Source organism: Melanostigma gelatinosum (genome assembly GCF_949748355.1).
Source record: "Melanostigma gelatinosum genome assembly, chromosome: 12".
NCBI lineage: Eukaryota > Metazoa > Chordata > Actinopteri > Perciformes > Zoarcidae > Melanostigma > Melanostigma gelatinosum.
In genome coordinates, this window is record NC_136645.1 from 23,006,053 (window position 1) to 23,024,253 (window position 18,201).

General features: G+C 44.3%; 1 protein-coding gene across 2 annotated transcripts in view; it reads left to right on the forward strand.

Moving 5' to 3' along the window:
* rims1a (regulating synaptic membrane exocytosis 1a) overlaps positions 1 to 16,075 on the forward strand; it is a gene marked incomplete at both ends in the record, with an annotated part of 97,215 nt that extends 81,140 nt beyond the window's left edge. The window contains 13 exons of one of the 2 annotated variants that reach the window (XM_079279682.1): positions 58 to 141; positions 1,655 to 1,711; positions 1,977 to 2,042; positions 5,265 to 5,374; positions 6,436 to 6,554; positions 10,410 to 10,570; positions 10,698 to 10,912; positions 12,032 to 12,067; positions 13,114 to 13,282; positions 14,509 to 14,621; positions 14,801 to 14,902; positions 15,069 to 15,208; positions 15,857 to 16,075. In XM_079279682.1, coding sequence (XP_079135808.1) covers positions 58 to 141; positions 1,655 to 1,711; positions 1,977 to 2,042; positions 5,265 to 5,374; positions 6,436 to 6,554; positions 10,410 to 10,570; positions 10,698 to 10,912; positions 12,032 to 12,067; positions 13,114 to 13,282; positions 14,509 to 14,621; positions 14,801 to 14,902; positions 15,069 to 15,208; positions 15,857 to 16,075 — 1,591 coding nt within the window. The remainder of the gene's footprint in view (positions 1 to 57; positions 142 to 1,654; positions 1,712 to 1,976; positions 2,043 to 5,264; positions 5,375 to 6,435; positions 6,555 to 10,409; positions 10,571 to 10,697; positions 10,913 to 12,031; positions 12,068 to 13,113; positions 13,283 to 14,508; positions 14,622 to 14,800; positions 14,903 to 15,068; positions 15,209 to 15,856) is intronic. The other variant, XM_079279683.1, reaches the window with a different exon arrangement.
* Positions 16,076 to 18,201: the final 2,126 nt, after the last annotated feature.

Here is an 18,201-nt window from a genome sequence, read left to right on the forward strand (position 1 = left end):
TGCAATGGTTTGCTGATTTGGTCATATGGGTGATATACTTTGTATGTGTACACATAGAAAATCTTTATCCCATTCCCTGCCCCGGAGACGTCCGGCAAGTCCCAGGATTCTTATCCAACATGCGTCCCCTGAAGATGACAGGTACCCTTTTGTGGACCCCCTCAGCCGCTTCCTCTTAGAGCTTGACTAATGCCTCAAAATCTGATGCCATTATTAACCAAACCTCCAAAGTGTAAACAGAAGGGTTTTTTCCACCCCTAGTATTGTAAGGAACTGACTGAAATACTCTGGGTCCAGTTGGGTCTTATTGGGTTCAGGCAGATGTCAAGCTCTACCGCATTTTCGCAGCTAGCTCTAATCTCTTTGCTGAGTTGTGATATCTCTGGTAGTGAATTTTCCACCTAAACTATTCCAACTCTTTCTACTCTGGTAAAAGTGAGTGACTTTATCTTGCATCATAAAGAACAAGCTTAATCTGACTTATTTCAGCCACATTTATTACAACAGGAAAATGTCTGATTCTCAAAATTTCATATCCCTTTTAAGAAACAGTTCAACATTTTTAGAAAACACACTTATTCACTTACTTGCTGACTATTAGATGAGAACATCCACACCGTACTCATATTTGTCCTGTTGAGTATGAAGTTACAGCTAAGGGAACGTTAGCTTAGCTTAGCATAAAGACTCGTAACTGGGGTAATCAACTAGCTTGGTTCTGCCAAAGGGGATGGATTATAAAGACGAGACATAATTCGAACATACCCACAGCTGTTTACCCCTATTTCATATCTTTATGCTATGCTACGCTAGTATCTCTTGGCTTTAGCTTCATATTTTACAACGATTTGAGTGTGGTATCAATCTTCTCATCTAACTCTCGACAAAAAAGGCGGATAATCGTATACATCCCTAAATGGTTTAAACTTTGTCATTCCATAAATTGTTATTTTCTTTAAACTAATAATAGCAGCAATTGCAACTGCAGGGTTTCACTTTATTTTCTTTTACAAAAACAAGATAAAATCACAAGCTATTCCTGACTTTCTTTTTCAATTTAGTCTTCTATCGCTTTGCCTTCATTTCTGGTTTGTGGTCAATAAGCTGGACACAGTGAAAGTGAACATGATATACAATGTAGAACTTGTTGAAATGAAAGTCTGAGTGCCCATGTATAGGCGTATAGACAAGTTCTACTTTGTTGTGGACTGTGTCACTCACATTGTGTAAAGGGTTGCTTGTATGGTTTTTCAGTTTGTGGGTGTTGTCTTTCTGGTTTGTAATTTGTTGCAGAATTGTAGCGATAGTTTTTCGTCCCTGGTTATGGTTGTTGGCGCCAACGTTTCTGTCCTGTGGCTTTTCCTATCCTTCCGGTTTGTTTTCTTCTGAACTTAGTAGTTTGTACTGGTTTTGCTGTGAAACCCTGGCTTGTTTAGTTCGCTTCCTCAGTCTTTCCAAAGTGCACTTTTTGTTCTGGGAATCGCCTTCTGCAGCTTCTGTGTGCTTCCCTTGTCCTACGAAGGCTCTCATTTTTTCAAGGCAAAGTGCTCAGCAATGACTTCGAATCCATGATGTCCATAAATTCATACCAGATGTGTGTGTGTGTGTGTGTGTGTGTGTGTCATCCTTGTCATCTTCATGTCCATGAATGGAGAATGTGGATGCTACTGCCTTCTGCAGAGAATTTAATTCACCTCAGTACAAAGAAGAGGTACATACACAAACACACACACACACAGTTCCAGATGATGCATGAGTGTGTAACACCCCTTATTCATATCACAATCACACCATTCATCACAGCATGCCCCCATATTTCCTGTTTCCGACAAACCCCTGAGAGAGTCAGACTGCTCTAAATCTAAATGATGTCTCCTCCGTCGTGCTCTCTTCCATCCTCTCATCCTCTCATCCATCCATCCATATTTTTCATTCTTTTGTGTATTGTCCCCTTTGACTCATCCACCATTCTCCAGGCAGCCTCGGACCCTGGAGACACCAGAGTGTCACGCTCTTGGCAGGAAGCTCGGAGACAGCGGCAGGTAAGGCATGTACTGCAGGCTCAGCACATGTCAAACAGCTGGTAGCTTTTCATCCCGACTCACCAGTTTGAAAGAAGCCATCTTGTCTTACCATTACAGGGGGATGGGGGGGGGAACACAATATTCACTGTGCTTCTCTGAAATGTATCTGATTGGATATTACAGGACAAAGCTGAACTACACAAAGACATTCCATAGGGCAAAGCCAAAAGAGATAGACAAAAGCCTCCCCAGAAACAGATATTGACTTTGGCATACTTTTATTGGCGCCAATTTGTCAAAATGTAAACAAATATAACCCACTCAAAAGAGAATACCAGTGTCCGTCTCCCAAAATGGATTTAGATTTTTCTGTTGTCATATTCGTTCTCAAATGTTGATGTTGGCTTATTTACATCTATCAGAATCTGAATTTGTTTTGCTTGGTTTGGGTTAGTGTAAGAATATCAAGGTAAGCCAACCAGAGGCAGAGTGGGGCGTGCATTGCCTTCGCCATAGCAGGATTTGTATTATCTCCCCCTTGGCTGTAATTATAAAAAATAACCCACATGAGTGCTCCGGACGAGATGCCATCACTGACCAACACATGTCAGCACCCCACCTCTCCAAGAGACACAAATCCAGTCTGAATGGGGATTGAGATTAAAGCAGGAATTCATAGACACACAATAAATCTTGGACCTCGTTTGATGGTTGAAATGTGAACATTTATTGGTATTTAATTGGCAAATGGTGTTAAATATAATGTTGAATTTGTTTATGTAGCTTGAGGCATTAAGTTCATTTTTAGTTCACGCCCAGATCAATTCCAAACTAATTACGGTCATTAGTGTTGTGACTGTCTTAAATTTCTCTCCAGCCATGGTTTTCTAGCAAACTGAAGTGACGCGAGTGGGTGGAGCTAAGTGCTTCCGAACGCTGAATAAGAGATGTGTAGGCGCCTAAAACGGTTTCAATTAACTGTGAAAGGTATAAAATTCGAAGACAAAAACAGGGACAACTCCCAGACAGGGCAACACCGTGGTAGCAACCTGTCAAACCCAAGGTAGCCCCGCCCTAAAGCACACCCTGCTTTATGGTCTATTTGCCTCTAAATGGACCGTAGTTTACTAAATGAACATCATGCTGTATTGAATCAGACTTGAAACCAGAGATTGAGACCATGAACTCATGTTCACAATGTTTACTGAGGGAATAAATCAAGTGAGAAGCAGAGTCATTTTCTCATAGAGATTCTATACGATCAGAGGCGGGCCATTCGAGAGGACACGCGTTTAAGGCACTTCTTCATTGGCTTCACTTCTCAGAGCCAGAAGTTGCCGCCTGGTCAATGCTAACATGCTGATATTTAGCAGGTATAATGTTTATGTTTGGGGCAGGTTATATGCTGACATTTGCGAATTACAATAGCACTACACCCAAAGTACATTTTAGGATGATGGGAATGTCATTAGTTTTACAGTTTACTTTGTCGCAAACTTAAGTCAATAAAAACTTTTACCTGGTGGAAGTTTTATATAAAAATAACTAATAGAATTCATCTTGTGGTGGACATTGTACAAAAATTGATGGCTACCCATCCAATACTTTCACTTGAATGTCACATGATTTGGATGACCTTTATATTTATTTGTATTCTTTTGCTTTTTTTTCTCTCGACCCCATCTTTCTTCCCGTTTTTTTTTCCGTTCCTGCACGCTGCTGCTTCCACACTGTGTTGCGGGTGCTTTGGGTTTGTATGGCACTTGTGTCACTATGCGTGTGTGTGCGTGCGTGTACCAGAATCAAGCCCACCTCCATCTTAAGGGGCTCCAGAGGAAAGAAGGCCCCACTGCGGCCCCTTGGTAAGGGGATTCCCCGAGAATGATAGATAGATACTGTGGTGGAGAGGGACAAGACAGGGCTGCTCTCTCACTCCCTCGTGCGTTTTACGTGTTTTGTGTTTCTGTGACCCGTCTTTGCAACATCGCAGCCCTCGCAGCTGCTGTTGTGTGTTTGTGTATTTGGTGTGTACGTGTTGTCAAGACTGTGTACGCTCGAAGCGGACCTGGAAGTGTAGAGTTAAGCTTTTTTTGTTCAATGTAAAACGGCAGAGCGGATTGCCAGTAAAATGGAATTGTTTTAACGGAAATTTGTTACAATGGAACTGTTGCTGTATCCGTGTAAAGATGAAAGAAATAATATCCAAATTTTTGCAGTGGTGTGAGTAATACTTTTACATTTTATATTTTTACTCTTGTTTTTAATCTCATGTTCTTGTAATTAACGTTTTCTATTTTATATATAAAATTATAAATTAATATATTTACCTCACTTTTATTGCTATTTTTATTTTGCACTGGTGTCACTTCATAATTATGACTCTATTGATCATATATGTTTTATATTTTACTCCTATTGTTCTGTTGTAATCGTCGATTAAACTCTGGCACAAGAAGGGAATCATGAAGTTCTATATTATCTTATTTTATTTAATACTTAATGGAATAATCAAAGTATTATTATTATCATAAGAATATGCAATGGGTTTGATTGGCTTCGTGCCAAAAGACATGGAGTTGACAGAGTAGTTGTGGGTGGTTCTGAAGAACGCCTGGTCTCGGGTCTGTCGTGAGAATGGATTACAAATGAATGGGTGTCTGCAGACGTGGTGGGATTTGTGCTTCAAGGCTTTCACCTTCTCTGTGTTCTTCCACTCTTAACCTTTATTTGCTGCTCTTCCTGCGACAGGATCCCTCACCATCGACCCCCTGAACGAGCTTCACTTTGTGAATTTGCTCCTGATTTTCACCAAACTATTGTTGCTGTTCTTTCATTTTGACGGCATATATTTATTTCCCTCTAGCCACATTCTGTCGCTTCATTCATTCAAAAAATGCAACTTTATATATTTGATGTCGCACGTCTTAAGAAAAGAAATGTGGGCTGACAGCTGGTTCCATTGGTGGTTGTTCTGCTCAGTGTTTTGTGTTTCTCACGTGAATTTCAACCACTTTTAATGTCGAAAATGCTGCTGATCTGAATCGGATCAACTCCAGAAATGTGAACTCCATCCAGCGAGTGCCAACCGGAGCTGCAGTGTCACAAACATATTGACTTTAATTTCATTTTCTCTTTTTTTTCATCCCCCATATTTTTCATCCTTCATTCTTCTTCCCCCCCCCCCTCTCTCTCTCCCCCCCACCCTTTGTCTGCCTCACTATCACTCCCATCCCGTGTCAGGGGCTACCTCCAAGGTGGTGCGTCTCTTTCCTCCTCAGTGATGTCCTGCTCCGCCCGCAGAGTGAGGCAACTCCCACAGCTTCCCCCCAAGAGCAGCACTGTAGAACAAGGTAACGGAGGTCTATTGGTTTTATGTGTTACAACTGAAGCATTCGCGAGTCCAGGTGAGGAGGGATTTCTTCATCACCATGTACAGCGTTGACTGATGCAGTGAAATTCAGACATCATTAATTGTATTATCGCAAACTCACATGCCCACATCAGAACATGCTGTATGAAAATGAAAAACATATAAATCGTGGTTTAATGGGCCAGTTTGGATGTTTCGTAGTGGGGTTGTTTAATAGTCGGTGTATTACCTGCAGTAAATGGCGGTCGGCACGCAACAGCACGAGAGCAAAGTAATGTACTGCTGTGGACAGAGGGCACTAGCAAAACATATTTAAGCTAAAAAAAATCAGTTTAAGTGTATATTAAGAATATTTTCACCACTTTACATGCCCTCAAACAGCCTTTTTCAGAAGGGGAACCAAAGCCGTTATATCCATCTGTACGCTCTTCAAAGCTGCTAGACTCCATTGACAAAAAACTGTCATTTTACCTCTGCCTCGACAGGTTAGTTTGCTCGTGTTACCGTGTGACTTTGGTGAATTTGAACCAACTCTCAAACACTAAAGTCATCTACTGTAGCAACACACCGACTATTGAGAAGTACCTCTCACAGCCCCACTTTAAAACATCCAAACTATCCCTTTAAGGAATCCTTTCTGGTGTCCGAAACAGGCCAGCTGAAGGTCAGCGGGGCATTTTCTCCATCGCTCTCTATGATGTATGGATGTGTTAAGGGAAAGAGGAAGGAAATCAGTCAGAGTTTCAGGAGGGTTATGTGCTGGACACTTCTTTGGGGGGGAGGGGACCGGGCGCTGTTACTTTCTGGAGCATCTCCCGGTTGCCTGGCAACCTCGCATTGGCTGTTGCTTCTATTGACTGAAATATTACACTTGCTGTTTGAGCTAAAGATTAATGAACACGGTGATAGCGTTTGCAACTTTTTTTCAGGACGTCATGTTTATGTTCTGCAAATAGGGTCAACTTGCAGTGCGGTGTCTGATTTAAGTTTTTTCAGTGTTTTTTAAGTGTCTTGTATTGTGTGTGTATTGTGTGTGTGTAGCCCTGGTAGCAGAGGAGTGCGTTCGTCAGCTCCAGATGAGGGTCCATTCCAACCGGGCGTCAGCTACCGCCACCTCCAGCCAACAGGACCTGGACCGACCCCTCAAGAACAAACGGGAGGTGGGCCACAACTCTTATTTATTTTTTTTGGGGGGTAGGGTGGGGGGTGTTTGGGGGCTTCATGCAGTCTCACTTTGAAACCAACTCGGCGGGAGAACAGAGGACAATAAGGGTTCCAGCCAGAGAGCATTTGTCATAATGTTGCTGAAGTAGCAGTGAATTTCATTATATTTCCCCAATATTTGAGTAATACTCTGCATGTAAGACTGATTAGTAGGATTCATATTACAATAAGCAGTATTTAGGCTACTTTTAAAGGCACCCTGTTAAATGCCTACACATGTGTAACTTACTTGCACAGCTTATACACTTACCTATGTTTTTTTCTTTGCAGGAAAGTCACAGGTATAATTGATATCACGATAGGCCAGTTTCTTTTGGCTTTCGAAATTACCCAGAAGTGATAAGAGTTGGTCAAGTTTTCTAAACAATTGGGCGCCACGTTGGGCGCCACGTGTTAGATCCTGGGGTACTTCTGGCCCGATACGGGGCTACTTACTGACTCAGCTCTCTATTAAAAGATTGTCGAGCTGGTGTTCTGGCGAGGGAACTCGCCTGGCTCCGCTAACTGCCGTTACTCCCGACGTCTACCCTGCTTCCTCCGGTCTGAGCGCGCTCGGCCGAGAGACCAGTCCTGACCCCGGGCGCTCCCACCAGTCGCGTCGGTTATGGCAGCTTCCCTCTTATGGATCCGTGCTCTTGGTAAATGCCAGGTTAGGTTTTAACGGCTAGGATCTCTTCTTTCTAAAACCGTAAGGGGTTGTTAAGTGGATTCGGTCTCTAGGATAACCTTACAGAACTCAGTTGTTAGACATACAATGGCTTTAACTTTTTACTGCCACGAGGAACTTTTACTACTTAAGCAAATAAATGCACTTGAGAATTTTACTTTAAATGCAGATTAGATATTTATTGCAGGTTATATTTAGTTAGTTTGCAAGGGTTAAGCTACAGCTCACATAAAATGTCACTACACTTGATTCGTTACTTTAATTTTCTTCTCAGGTTATACTCATTGGTTTTTAGATGCCGAGACTGCTCGGTTGGAGCTGGATTTCCAAAGGTGCGACGAAAAAGGTTATTTTGGAGTTGTTAGGAGCGAAGGTCCGGCCAGACCCTCGGTCCTCCTGCTCTGCAGCAGAGTCCGTTCAACAGTCCTCAAAACTCAGTACAAAGTCTTTCTAGGGCTGCTGCGTCTTCTCCGTTGTTCAGTTGTTAAAGGCGAGCAGTGGGGAGAGGAAAATCTCCGTCTTTAAATCTTATTGTCCACGAACTGCGGTCTTCTTTCCGTGAACAGAGACGAAGTCCTCGAATACTTCAGTTATGATCGTCCGTATCTTCTTCTCAGAGCACTTGGACGGCTCTCGTGTAGAAATCCCAGTTTGCAGCTTGCAAGCGTCTCCTTTTATCCATGATTTGGGCTGTCTGTTCTGCCCCCTCCTATCCAACACATGATCTCATTCCCCCACCCACTTGAGTGGGTGGGGGACATGACCAGACTTATTCTATATCATATATATTATGCCTATATTACTCATCTTTTGCAACAGTCTTTTGCTGCCACGTCTGCTTTTCCGATCCACACCCAAAAACATCTGTTCCAAACTTCACTCTTTCTGCTGACTCATCATGACAAAACACTTTTCCCACATCTCGGCTCCGGTCACACAGAACATTATTATAATCAGTTTTTACATTTGTTTTACATATGCATTAAACATTCGTTACAAATTGATTAAACATTTTGTTATATAATGATCATAAACCTTATCTTTTGATTACACTTTAACTATTGATTTCTGAGTATATACTTTGTGCTTTTATATCCTGACTTTCCCTTGAATGTGCAAGCATTTATCCGAGGCAGCTCTGTGAGCTCAACTCTACATGTGCTTTCAATGATTCCCAGGGGTTGCAAACTTGTCACCTTTCGGCGAGAAAAATGTCATTTTGAAATTTGTGTGATTTGTTTATTTGTTTCCCTCCCGAGACGCGGCTTGGGCCTTTCGTCCCGTCTGTTTTTTGCTGGCCTCCGAGGCAGGTTGTGTCCTCCACATCTCTCTTTGATGACTCCTCATGACGTTTTCCATCGAGGAAATGTGGTTAAGAACAGACATAAAAGGACGTCGTTTCTCAGCACAAAAAAAGCACAGGTGTTATGATTTTCCACCTTTGTTTTTTCCTGCCACGACACGCTAAAAGGCAGATCACTTTGTCTTATCGTGGAGAAGTTATACCTTTATCATTCCGATTGGTTGATGGACCATGGTTTTGTAACCATGTGTAAGGACTACGTAAAACTGAGCAGGGCACAAATATTTGCCCGAATATGTAAAACCAGGACTTTAAGACTTAACCAGCTATTAAGCATTAAAATATTCAATTTTATTTTTGTCGTGGAAATTCCGGCCTTGCAAACAGATTTTTCCTCTTTGATGTTACGGCCTCACACAGTTGGTGTGAATTAGAAAACAGTTAACCTGTTTACACATCCAGCAGACAGTGGTTTTTCCCACTTCTCTGTTAAATATGTGGCTCGTTAGCTGCTAAATACTCAACAAAGGTCACCAGCTAGCTGCTATCTGTGTGTATCGGACTTCTTAACACCCATATCCATGGCGGAGGCCGCTAAGGTGGTCAAAAAGCTCCTTGGTGACAAGGCGCCGGGGGTAGGATGAGATACGCCCTGAGATGCACACCTCTTCAATGTCGATGGACTGGTGCTTCCCATTTTCAAAAAGGGGGATCGGAGAGTGTGCTCGAATTACCGGGGTATCACACCACTCAGCCTCCCGGGCAAGGCTTATGCCAGGGTGCTGGAAAGGAGGCTCCGACCGTTTGTCGAACCTCGGATTCAAGAGGAGCAGTGCGGATTCCGTCCCGGCCGTGGAACAGTGGACCAGCTCTTTACCCTCGCAAGACTACTGGAGGGGTTCTGGGAGTTTGCCCAACCAGTCTACATGTGCTTTGTGGACTTGGAGAAGGCTTTCGACCGGGTCCCTCGGGGGTTCTTGTTGGGGGTGCTGCAGGAGTATGGGGTGCCGGACCCGTTACAATGCGCCATCCGGTCTCTGTACGACTGCAGTAGGAGCTGTGTCCGTATTCTCGGCAATAAGTCAGACACGTTCCCGGTGGGTGTTGGCCTCCGCCAGGGCTGCCCTTTGTCACCGGTCGCGTTCGTGACTTTCATGGACAGGATATGTAGGAGCAGCTTGGGGGGGGGGGGGTAACGTCAGGTTCGGGGGTCTTGGGATCGCTGTTTGCAGATGACGTGGTCCTGTTAGCCTCCTCGGATCATGACCTCCAGCATTCAGTGGGGCGGTTTGCAGCCGAGTGTGAAGCGGTGGGGATGAGAGTTAGCACCTCCAAATCTGAGGCCATGGTGCTCTGCCGGAAACCGGTGGATTGCTCCCTCCAGGTGGGGACGGAGTGCCTACCTCAAGCGAAGGAGTTCAAGTATCTCGGGGTCTTGTTCAGGTGAGGGTAAGATGGAGCAGGAGATCTCAATTTACCGGTCGGTCTACGTTCCTACCCTCACCTATGGTCACGAACTCTGGGTCGTGAAGAGAGGCGCCGGGGATGAGCTGGAACATGTTGCCGGTGAGATGAAGGTCTGGGTCAGCCTGCTTGGCCAGCTGCCACCGCGACCCGACCCCGGATAAGCAGAGGAAAATGGATGGATGGATGAATTGAATTGAATTTAGCGGTCTTTATACTTCCTCGTTCAAGATTACGTGGATAACATACTAAAAAATCCCGTTGGCACATCTACGAATGACGGTGCGCTATCTCTTGCCACCATTGCTATGAATGCTGGATGACACCAGCCTGTTGTGTGATGTGTGTTTCCCGCAGCTCTACAAGGACCAGAGGCGGAGCAGCGAGAACGTCTCCCATAAGTCCTCGGACAGTGATGTCAGCGACGTGTCAGCCATCTCTCGAACCAGCAGTGCCTCTCGCATCAGTAGCACCAGCTACATGTCCATCCAGTCGGAGAGACCCCGGGGACGCTTCAGGTACACACACACACACAAACTCGCTCTCTTTTCTTTTTTAGTTTTGTGTGTATTATTCCCGTATACTTTTCGGTATTGTAAGTCACATAAAACGAACTTGAGCTTTGGTTTGACGAGCGATGATCAGCAGGGCCATGCGCGCATCGGGCCGCCACATGATGAAGAGCACCAGCGTGAGCGGCGAGATCTACGGCACGGAGCATGCAGACGGCAGCCAATCGGACACGGCGCTCGGGAGCCTGGGGAGCGGCATCAAGAAGCGGCGCTCGAGCCTCAGCCAGCGCGTCGTCGCCATCCTGCCGTCCAGACGCAGCCGGAGCACCTCGCAACTCAGCCAGACAGGTCAGAGAAACAGTCATCCACACGGCAACACCAACCATAGACACCTTACTGAAGGCTGGGTGTGTCGTTGTGTCGAGAATCAGCAGCGTAATCATTTTAAGACATTAGTGTAATTACTGTAAATAAATAATACCATCGCCAAGAAGATTGGCAGCCTCTAAGGGCAACCAGTCTGTTTCATGTTGCGTGGCGATTTATTCTTCGCTTTTGGAAGATGATAAACTAAAAGGCAAATATGAAATGTTCATCAGTAAAGCTGAAGCAGTAAATTTATCTTGAAAGCTTTTTTTCTTAACTCAATGAATGTAGATTATTTTCACATGATTACGGCATCTTTCAAGCATACGTGTTTTTTTAGGAAAATGAGACAATTAGAGGAGACAATTGTGACTGTCAGCTACAGTGTCTTTTTTTCATACTTCCTCTGGGGGGGGGGGGGGCAAATCTGTTCTGTTTTTTTTATATACACGGAATGGCTTTAAAGAGTAACAAGAGCAGCAGGGTGTCACTGCTTCCTCTGGTGGAAAGTTTCACTTCACCACACTCGTATCTCATCGTGTCATAGTGTCTGGTCACGGTGGTGAACTCAAAGGTTACCCCGTCGAGTTTTGACAACACACAGAATGTGTTTGGGGGGAAATGTAAAATATAAATAAAGTATGCATTGCCCGCATTTCATTTTTAAAAACAAACTACATTAAGGGCGACTGTGGCTAAGTGGAGAGCAGGGCCGTCCTTCAATCAGAGGATCGGCAGTTCGATCCCCGGCTCCGCTAGTCGCATGTCGATGTGTCCTTGAGCGAGACACTTAACCCCAAAATTGCTCCCGCACCGTGCCTACGGTGTGATAGAAACTCAATTGTAAGTCGCTTTGGATAAACGCGTCTGCTAAATGACTGTAATAATGTAAATGTTTCGAATACATTTTGAATAAATTGCACTGTATGTACATTGCACGTCCCAGTTAAAACACTCGATTGCATCACAGTTTCGTGAAATGATCTCCTCTTGGCACAGAAACCAATATTTGATATATGTAATTTTACCAGTGTTGCTGTTGTTTATGATGATGTTGTTCTTTATTGGCTTTGTTGTTGTTGTTGTTGTGTGTTATTGCAGAGGCGGCGGCGGGTAAGGCGGCGGACAAACAGAAAGGTAAAGCAATAGTTGGGCTGAAAGACAGACAGTCAGTTTGAAAGGAGGACAGTCAGACACTTACTTCAGGTGATACTTCGAAGGAGTTACAGGTCAGAAATGTGCATTGTTGGTAAATAATAAACCAAGCATGGTTTTATATTGTATAGCAGGATTAAATACATTTCTGTAGCATTTATGTTCATTCTCTGATCTTTTTCTTTATGTTGTTCAAGAGTTAAATAATCAAGCATCACAATGCACTTTAAAAACCTTTTTTTGAAGAGACACAGATGCAGATAAAATAGAACAAACTCAGGCAGACCGACAGACAGAGGCAGAGAGGTCGAGTTGTAGAATAGCTCTGTTAGACAGACAGCAGTTCCCAGCCCCTTCCTGAACTCTGTCTCCGGCATGCTCCCTTACTCCACCCTCTTCTGTCCCCACCGAGTTCAGTTCTTCGAGAAAGCCTGGCCTGAACCAAAAGATTGTTTCAATAGTCGAATTGTTCCGTGTTAGAATGCAGGAACTAAATCTGAACCGCCGGTATTTGTTTGGGTGGACTGAAAGGACGTCAGGCTTTAAAAAGATCTGAACTCCCCCTTTAAGTCCAGATGTTTGATTTCCTCAACCTTCCGAGTTTTTACCTTCACATCCCTGCCAAGCATTCTGGTTTTGGGCAGAGTGACGCAGCCATGTTTTCTTCCTGAAGTGACCTCATCACCTGAAAACAGTCGATATTACTTCCTATTTTCCAAAAATGCTTTTTACACAATTTTCTAGCATCCTAAAGATTGCTATGTATTTATCTTGTAACAGAAATTCTGTCTTGCGATGTTGCTGAGGTCACATGGGATACTGATTTGCACGGGGTGGCCTGCGTAATGATGAACCTCAGCCTACAGTTATCAGGCCTGTCAGAGTTACTACTTGATGCAAAAAAGAAGTATTAAAGTCCCAGTTTTTTTCTCATATTCCCAGTGCACATGAGAACGCCTGATAACTGAGCCTCGGTTAAAAAGAATGGCTTGTGCAAAGTTGTTTAACGGCCTCTTGTTCTGCTACAGAAGCACCGGCAGGGAAGAAGGTGGGTAAGGGCGGCGGCAGCAGCAGCATCCAGAGGAGCGTGGAGACGGGCATGGCGGTGGAGTACCCGCGGGGAGGGTCGACCATGAACCGGCAGGCCAGCAGAGAGTCGACCGATGGCAGCATGAACAGCTACAGCTCTGAGGGGAAGTACGTACGGAGAAGCATAGACCTTCATGTATGACAATTTCCCCCACTCCACCCACCTCTCCATCCCCTAGAAGCAGAGAGAGTGCAGGGGTGGAGGGCTTGTTCAGTTGAATCTATGAGGTTCTTGCAAGTTGGAATCTAAAGACTCCATGGCTCCGAAATATCAGCGCTCCACAGCGCTGTCCGTGGTGCTGAAGTAGTAAACAGATTTGGTATTTGCGACTTTTTAACTGATTCCCACCTTTCTGTCAGATTCGTCTTGGATCTGTAATATTCATTAAACTACATTGGTTAGGGGGGGGGGATAAAATAACGTAGATGCCAGATTTCCGTTTGGCATACATTGTGTTAATTCATTTTAACCATAGTCCTGGTTTTTCATCTTTCTGTTGTATGGCTAAACATGTGTTGGCTGTGTTAATGGCTATTCTAATAAATGTGTCTTTATTTACTTTAACCGTAAATGTGTCGTCCAGTAGGGTTAGTCTAAAGCTTAAATTCTAAGCCAATTTTACCGAAACTTGACTTTCCATGACGAGAATCTGAATCAAACTACACGATGATGCCAATTTGTAAAACGTCTAAATCCATGCTTTGTTAGTTCTCTCCGCAAGGCGACAATTCTTAATTTGTGAATGGAGCCCGGATCGATCGGTGCTAGGCTATGCTAACACTGTAGCTGCTCCATCAAAACTCAAAATAACAGCATCGAGGCGTAAATACGAGAACGTCGTTATTGTTTATACCATATGGTTCATACACATGCATTTTTAAACGTAGTTTAATCCGCTCTCTACTAATCTGAGGTGTCGTAGAGCTCTGGGGAGAACCACTACGACAGAATATTATTTTCTGGTCACACGTAACAAACACATACGCTTGACTTGAAGCATACTTTTTACACTTCGCGTCAATTTTAATGCCGTTTTACGTGTGTAACGTGCCTGAATGCATCACGAGCAGACGCACACTGCGCCATAACCACTTCCCAACAATTACTTGCAGGTATCTTCTTCTGAGGCAAATTTGTGATTCGTGATTTTGGGCTGTACAAAATACATTGAATTGAATTGTTTGAGTTGCTCACTCGAAAACCCCCCAAAAAAGCACTTAATAGAGACCCATTTTTCGGAACATATTTTGTACCTTTAATTACATCTTATGGTGTGTTTTGAGCGATGATGTAGGAATTATTGAATCATTTTGTGTGTGTGTGCGCGTGTCAGTCTGATCTTCTCAGGTATGCGGTTGGGTGCCGACAGTCAATTCAGTGACTTCCTGGACGGTTTAGGCCCCGGTCAGCTGGTTGGCCGGCAAACACTGGCCACGCCTGCCATGGGTGAGTGATGGCTCCCTCTCAATCCACTGCACATTCCACACCCAGACATTTCTACCTTTGTAATACAAAAATGAAAACTACAGATATAAGGTTTGATTTTACACATACAACTTCATCTCCACCGTACTGTATATACTGTGTATGTGCTGATTTAAAAACATATCCTCCTATACACACAGGTGATGTTCAGATCGGTTTGATGGATAAGAAAGGTCAGCTGGAGGTGGAGGTGATCAGGGCTCGAGGCCTTACCTCCAAACCAGGCTCCAAATCCCTCCCAGGTAACACACACACACACACACACACACGCAAACCTTAAACAAGATGCTTGAATGTCAAACTTAAACACAGGCACAACCCTGACAAAGCTTCTCCCTCCATCCTTCTATCTGCACTCCCTCTTTTCTCCCTTTTCCCTCCCTCTAAACCCCGTCCCCACACCCCCAGCTCCCTACGTCAAGGTGTACCTGCTGGATACTGGAACTTGTAAAGCCAAAAAGAAAACCAAGATTGCACGAAAGACCCTGGAGCCACTCTACCAGCAGCACCTGCTCTTCGAGGAGAGTCCCCAGGGCAAGGTGCTTCAGGTAATCTTCTGCGCGTGTCTTCACTTTAATCTCAAAAAGACTGAACGACCAACCATTGCTCTGTTTGTAATGAGAATGCCCATTTAGGACTCAACTTTGATGTTGCAACAACAAGTTCTCAAGTAGAAGCAAAAATAATAATTGTCAAAATAACTACTTGAGTACGAAATTATTTACTGACAAAATACTTGAGTAGCAGCTAACTTAAATACAAAGTTGTTGTTTTTTAAACATTACTGCCACTGACTTGACTTGAGACTTAACTTGAACTTGTCTCAAAGACTTCAGATTTGTCACTCTGAAGCCTCGGAGTCCACATGGCTGCATTTTTTGGGAAAAGAAATGATTGATAAACATATCCATAATTTGTATGTCTTTCCCCAGCTCAATGCTTTGCAGACTAAACAAATCAGGATTATACCCGAAATAACCCAGGATTAAACCTGAATAGAACTGGATTTTAAGCAGGATATAAACCACCTGAGCTAAGGTGGAGTTAAACCAGGATTCATCCTGAATTAAACTGGATTTAAACTAGAATGAAACCAGGGATAAACTGATGTTAATATGGAGTTAAAAGTGGAATTCAAGTTTAGAGCTAAACTGGGTTTAAATAGCCTAACTCGTCTCTTCTTTTCTCTCCTCTAGGTGATAGTATGGGGTGACTATGGACGATTGGACCACAAATGCTTCATGGGCGTAGCACAGATCTTATTGGAGGAGCTGGACCTCTCAAGCACGGTGATTGGCTGGTACAAACTGTTTCCACCATCCTCATTGGTGGACCCTACGTTAGCTCCGCTTACGCGACTGGCGTCTCAGACGTCACTGGACAACTCAGGACCGCCACATGGCGTTCGGTCCTAGTGACCGAGTGGTGACCGCAACACCCCCCCCCCCCCCCCCTCCCCTTTCAATATCCCTTAAATGACAAAATAATGGACCCACAGCTGATGGACCGGGACTGAGCAGAGGGCGAGAATGACGGGCCCTCGGTCAACCAATGAAAAAGCTAGACGGAGCAACAGGGAACAAGAGAGGAGTGTGTGTGAGAGAGAGAGAGAGAGAGAGGGAGAGACAGAGACAGAACTAGCCAATCAAAGCCTAGCTGGAGTCCGACAATCACGTCTCACACCTTCCCTCGTCCGTATTCCTCTTTGTTTTTTCGAAGCTTTGCTTTCTTTGTTGCTCTCCTCTTGTTGCTGCAGTGGAGGATCCTGTCCGACATTCTTCACCTCTTGCTGATGTTGTTCTTTCTTTTCTCCTTCCTTTCTGGTGCAGCCCCAATCAGAGATAGGGATGTGCCGATCCCCCCCCCCCCCCCCCCCCCCCCACCTATACCTGGGCTTTGGGTATCGGATGATGCCAAGTTACGATCCGCTACCAGTGTTTAATTAATATGCTGTATGTATCACTTATAATGCAGCAACAAAATGTATCAAAACTTAGACACAAATTAAAATCCCAGGATGTAATGTTCAGCACATCAACAGAACTAAATTGAATAGATCTGCCCCTTTGTCACAGATATCCGATCCAGCTATTTGAGTCAGTATCGGCCCGATATCGGTATAGGTGCATGCCCAATGAGAGTCCCCCCGAACAAAATGTCCTCCACCTCCTAGCCCTCCAGCCAATCAGAGTAGAGCTTGCTGCTAGGCCACGGGGATGAGTGGTGTAAACAATGCGCCGGAGCTAGCAAGTAGCGAACCGAGGCGGCTCTTTAGATGAAGGGAGCCTTGTTTTGACAGATGACAGCAAGCACAAGGAAAGCTCAACGCCTTTATTCGGACAGAGTAATTGACAATTTTCTTTTTTCATTTTGAATCGTTTTTTTTCTGTCTTTGTTTAGAGTTCAGAATGGTACCACGAGGTGCAGACTCCCTCTGTGTACGTGTGTGTTTCAAGCAATGGTGCACTATTTGCCCCCCCCCCAGGAGGGAGCAGCAGCATGACTCTGGGGACGCCCCGACCCCAGCCCACCCCCGGCCCCGAGCCGCATGCATGTTTCTTTCGTTCTGTTCGTTTTCTTTTTTTGTTTGTTTTCTACTTTTTTTTCTTCTTTTTTTTGTAAAATAAGAAGACAAGACAAATGAACGAACAATTCTAAAAAAAAATAATAATAAAAGAAAACAGGGAAAAAAAATAAAAGGACTAGACTGTGTGTGTGTTAGTTCCACATACTTTTAGGCCAGCTTGTATGTTGCATGTTCTTGTACACTTTGCTCGTACTGAATATGAATACAAATCGAGAAAAGCCAAGCCATCACCCCCCCCCCCCCCCCCCGACAGGAGCGAACCATACAGATAGAGGGGGGGAAGGTGGGGTTCAAACTCCGCCCAGGCCACGCCTTTCACTCTGGGTCGAAATATCCTTGTTAGGAAGGCTCCGGAACAAAAACAAATTCTCCTTTTGTTTTCACTTGTTTCTTCGAACCCTTTTGAGAAGCAGTGCTGTTTTGTAGTACTGAGCTCACTGGAGCCCCCTGGCGTATCTCTGAGGGCGTCGATATCCAAACCGTAGTTTAAGACAGTTGGGGCTAGAGACAGAGATAGAGAATGTGTGTATAACAGCTAAATGTATATGAAGTATAATTATGAGTTTGACAGAAGTTATAAAGATATAGATATATGAATATAAAGAGTGTATCTGAGCGTACACCCGTCACACACACTGTACACCATGTACATACAAACCGGGAGGAGCAGCTTGAACTTGAGTTATGAACAAACGGAACATCGCTGACACACAAACATTCCTGGTCTCGTCGAGGGAATTTGCGTCCTGTGGATGTGCTCGAGCCGCTGAGTGGCACCGAGCCACAAGGGGGCGCTAAGCGGGCCTTTTTTTTTTTGTCCCAGTTGCAGAAAAAAAACAAGCTAACTAATCGGAACAAACTTTTCTTCTCTTTAAATCCTCCTCCCTCCTGTTCATCACTATCACGGTTTGGACTGGACTTCTAAAGCCAACGAGAAATGTGATTTTTTGCGGA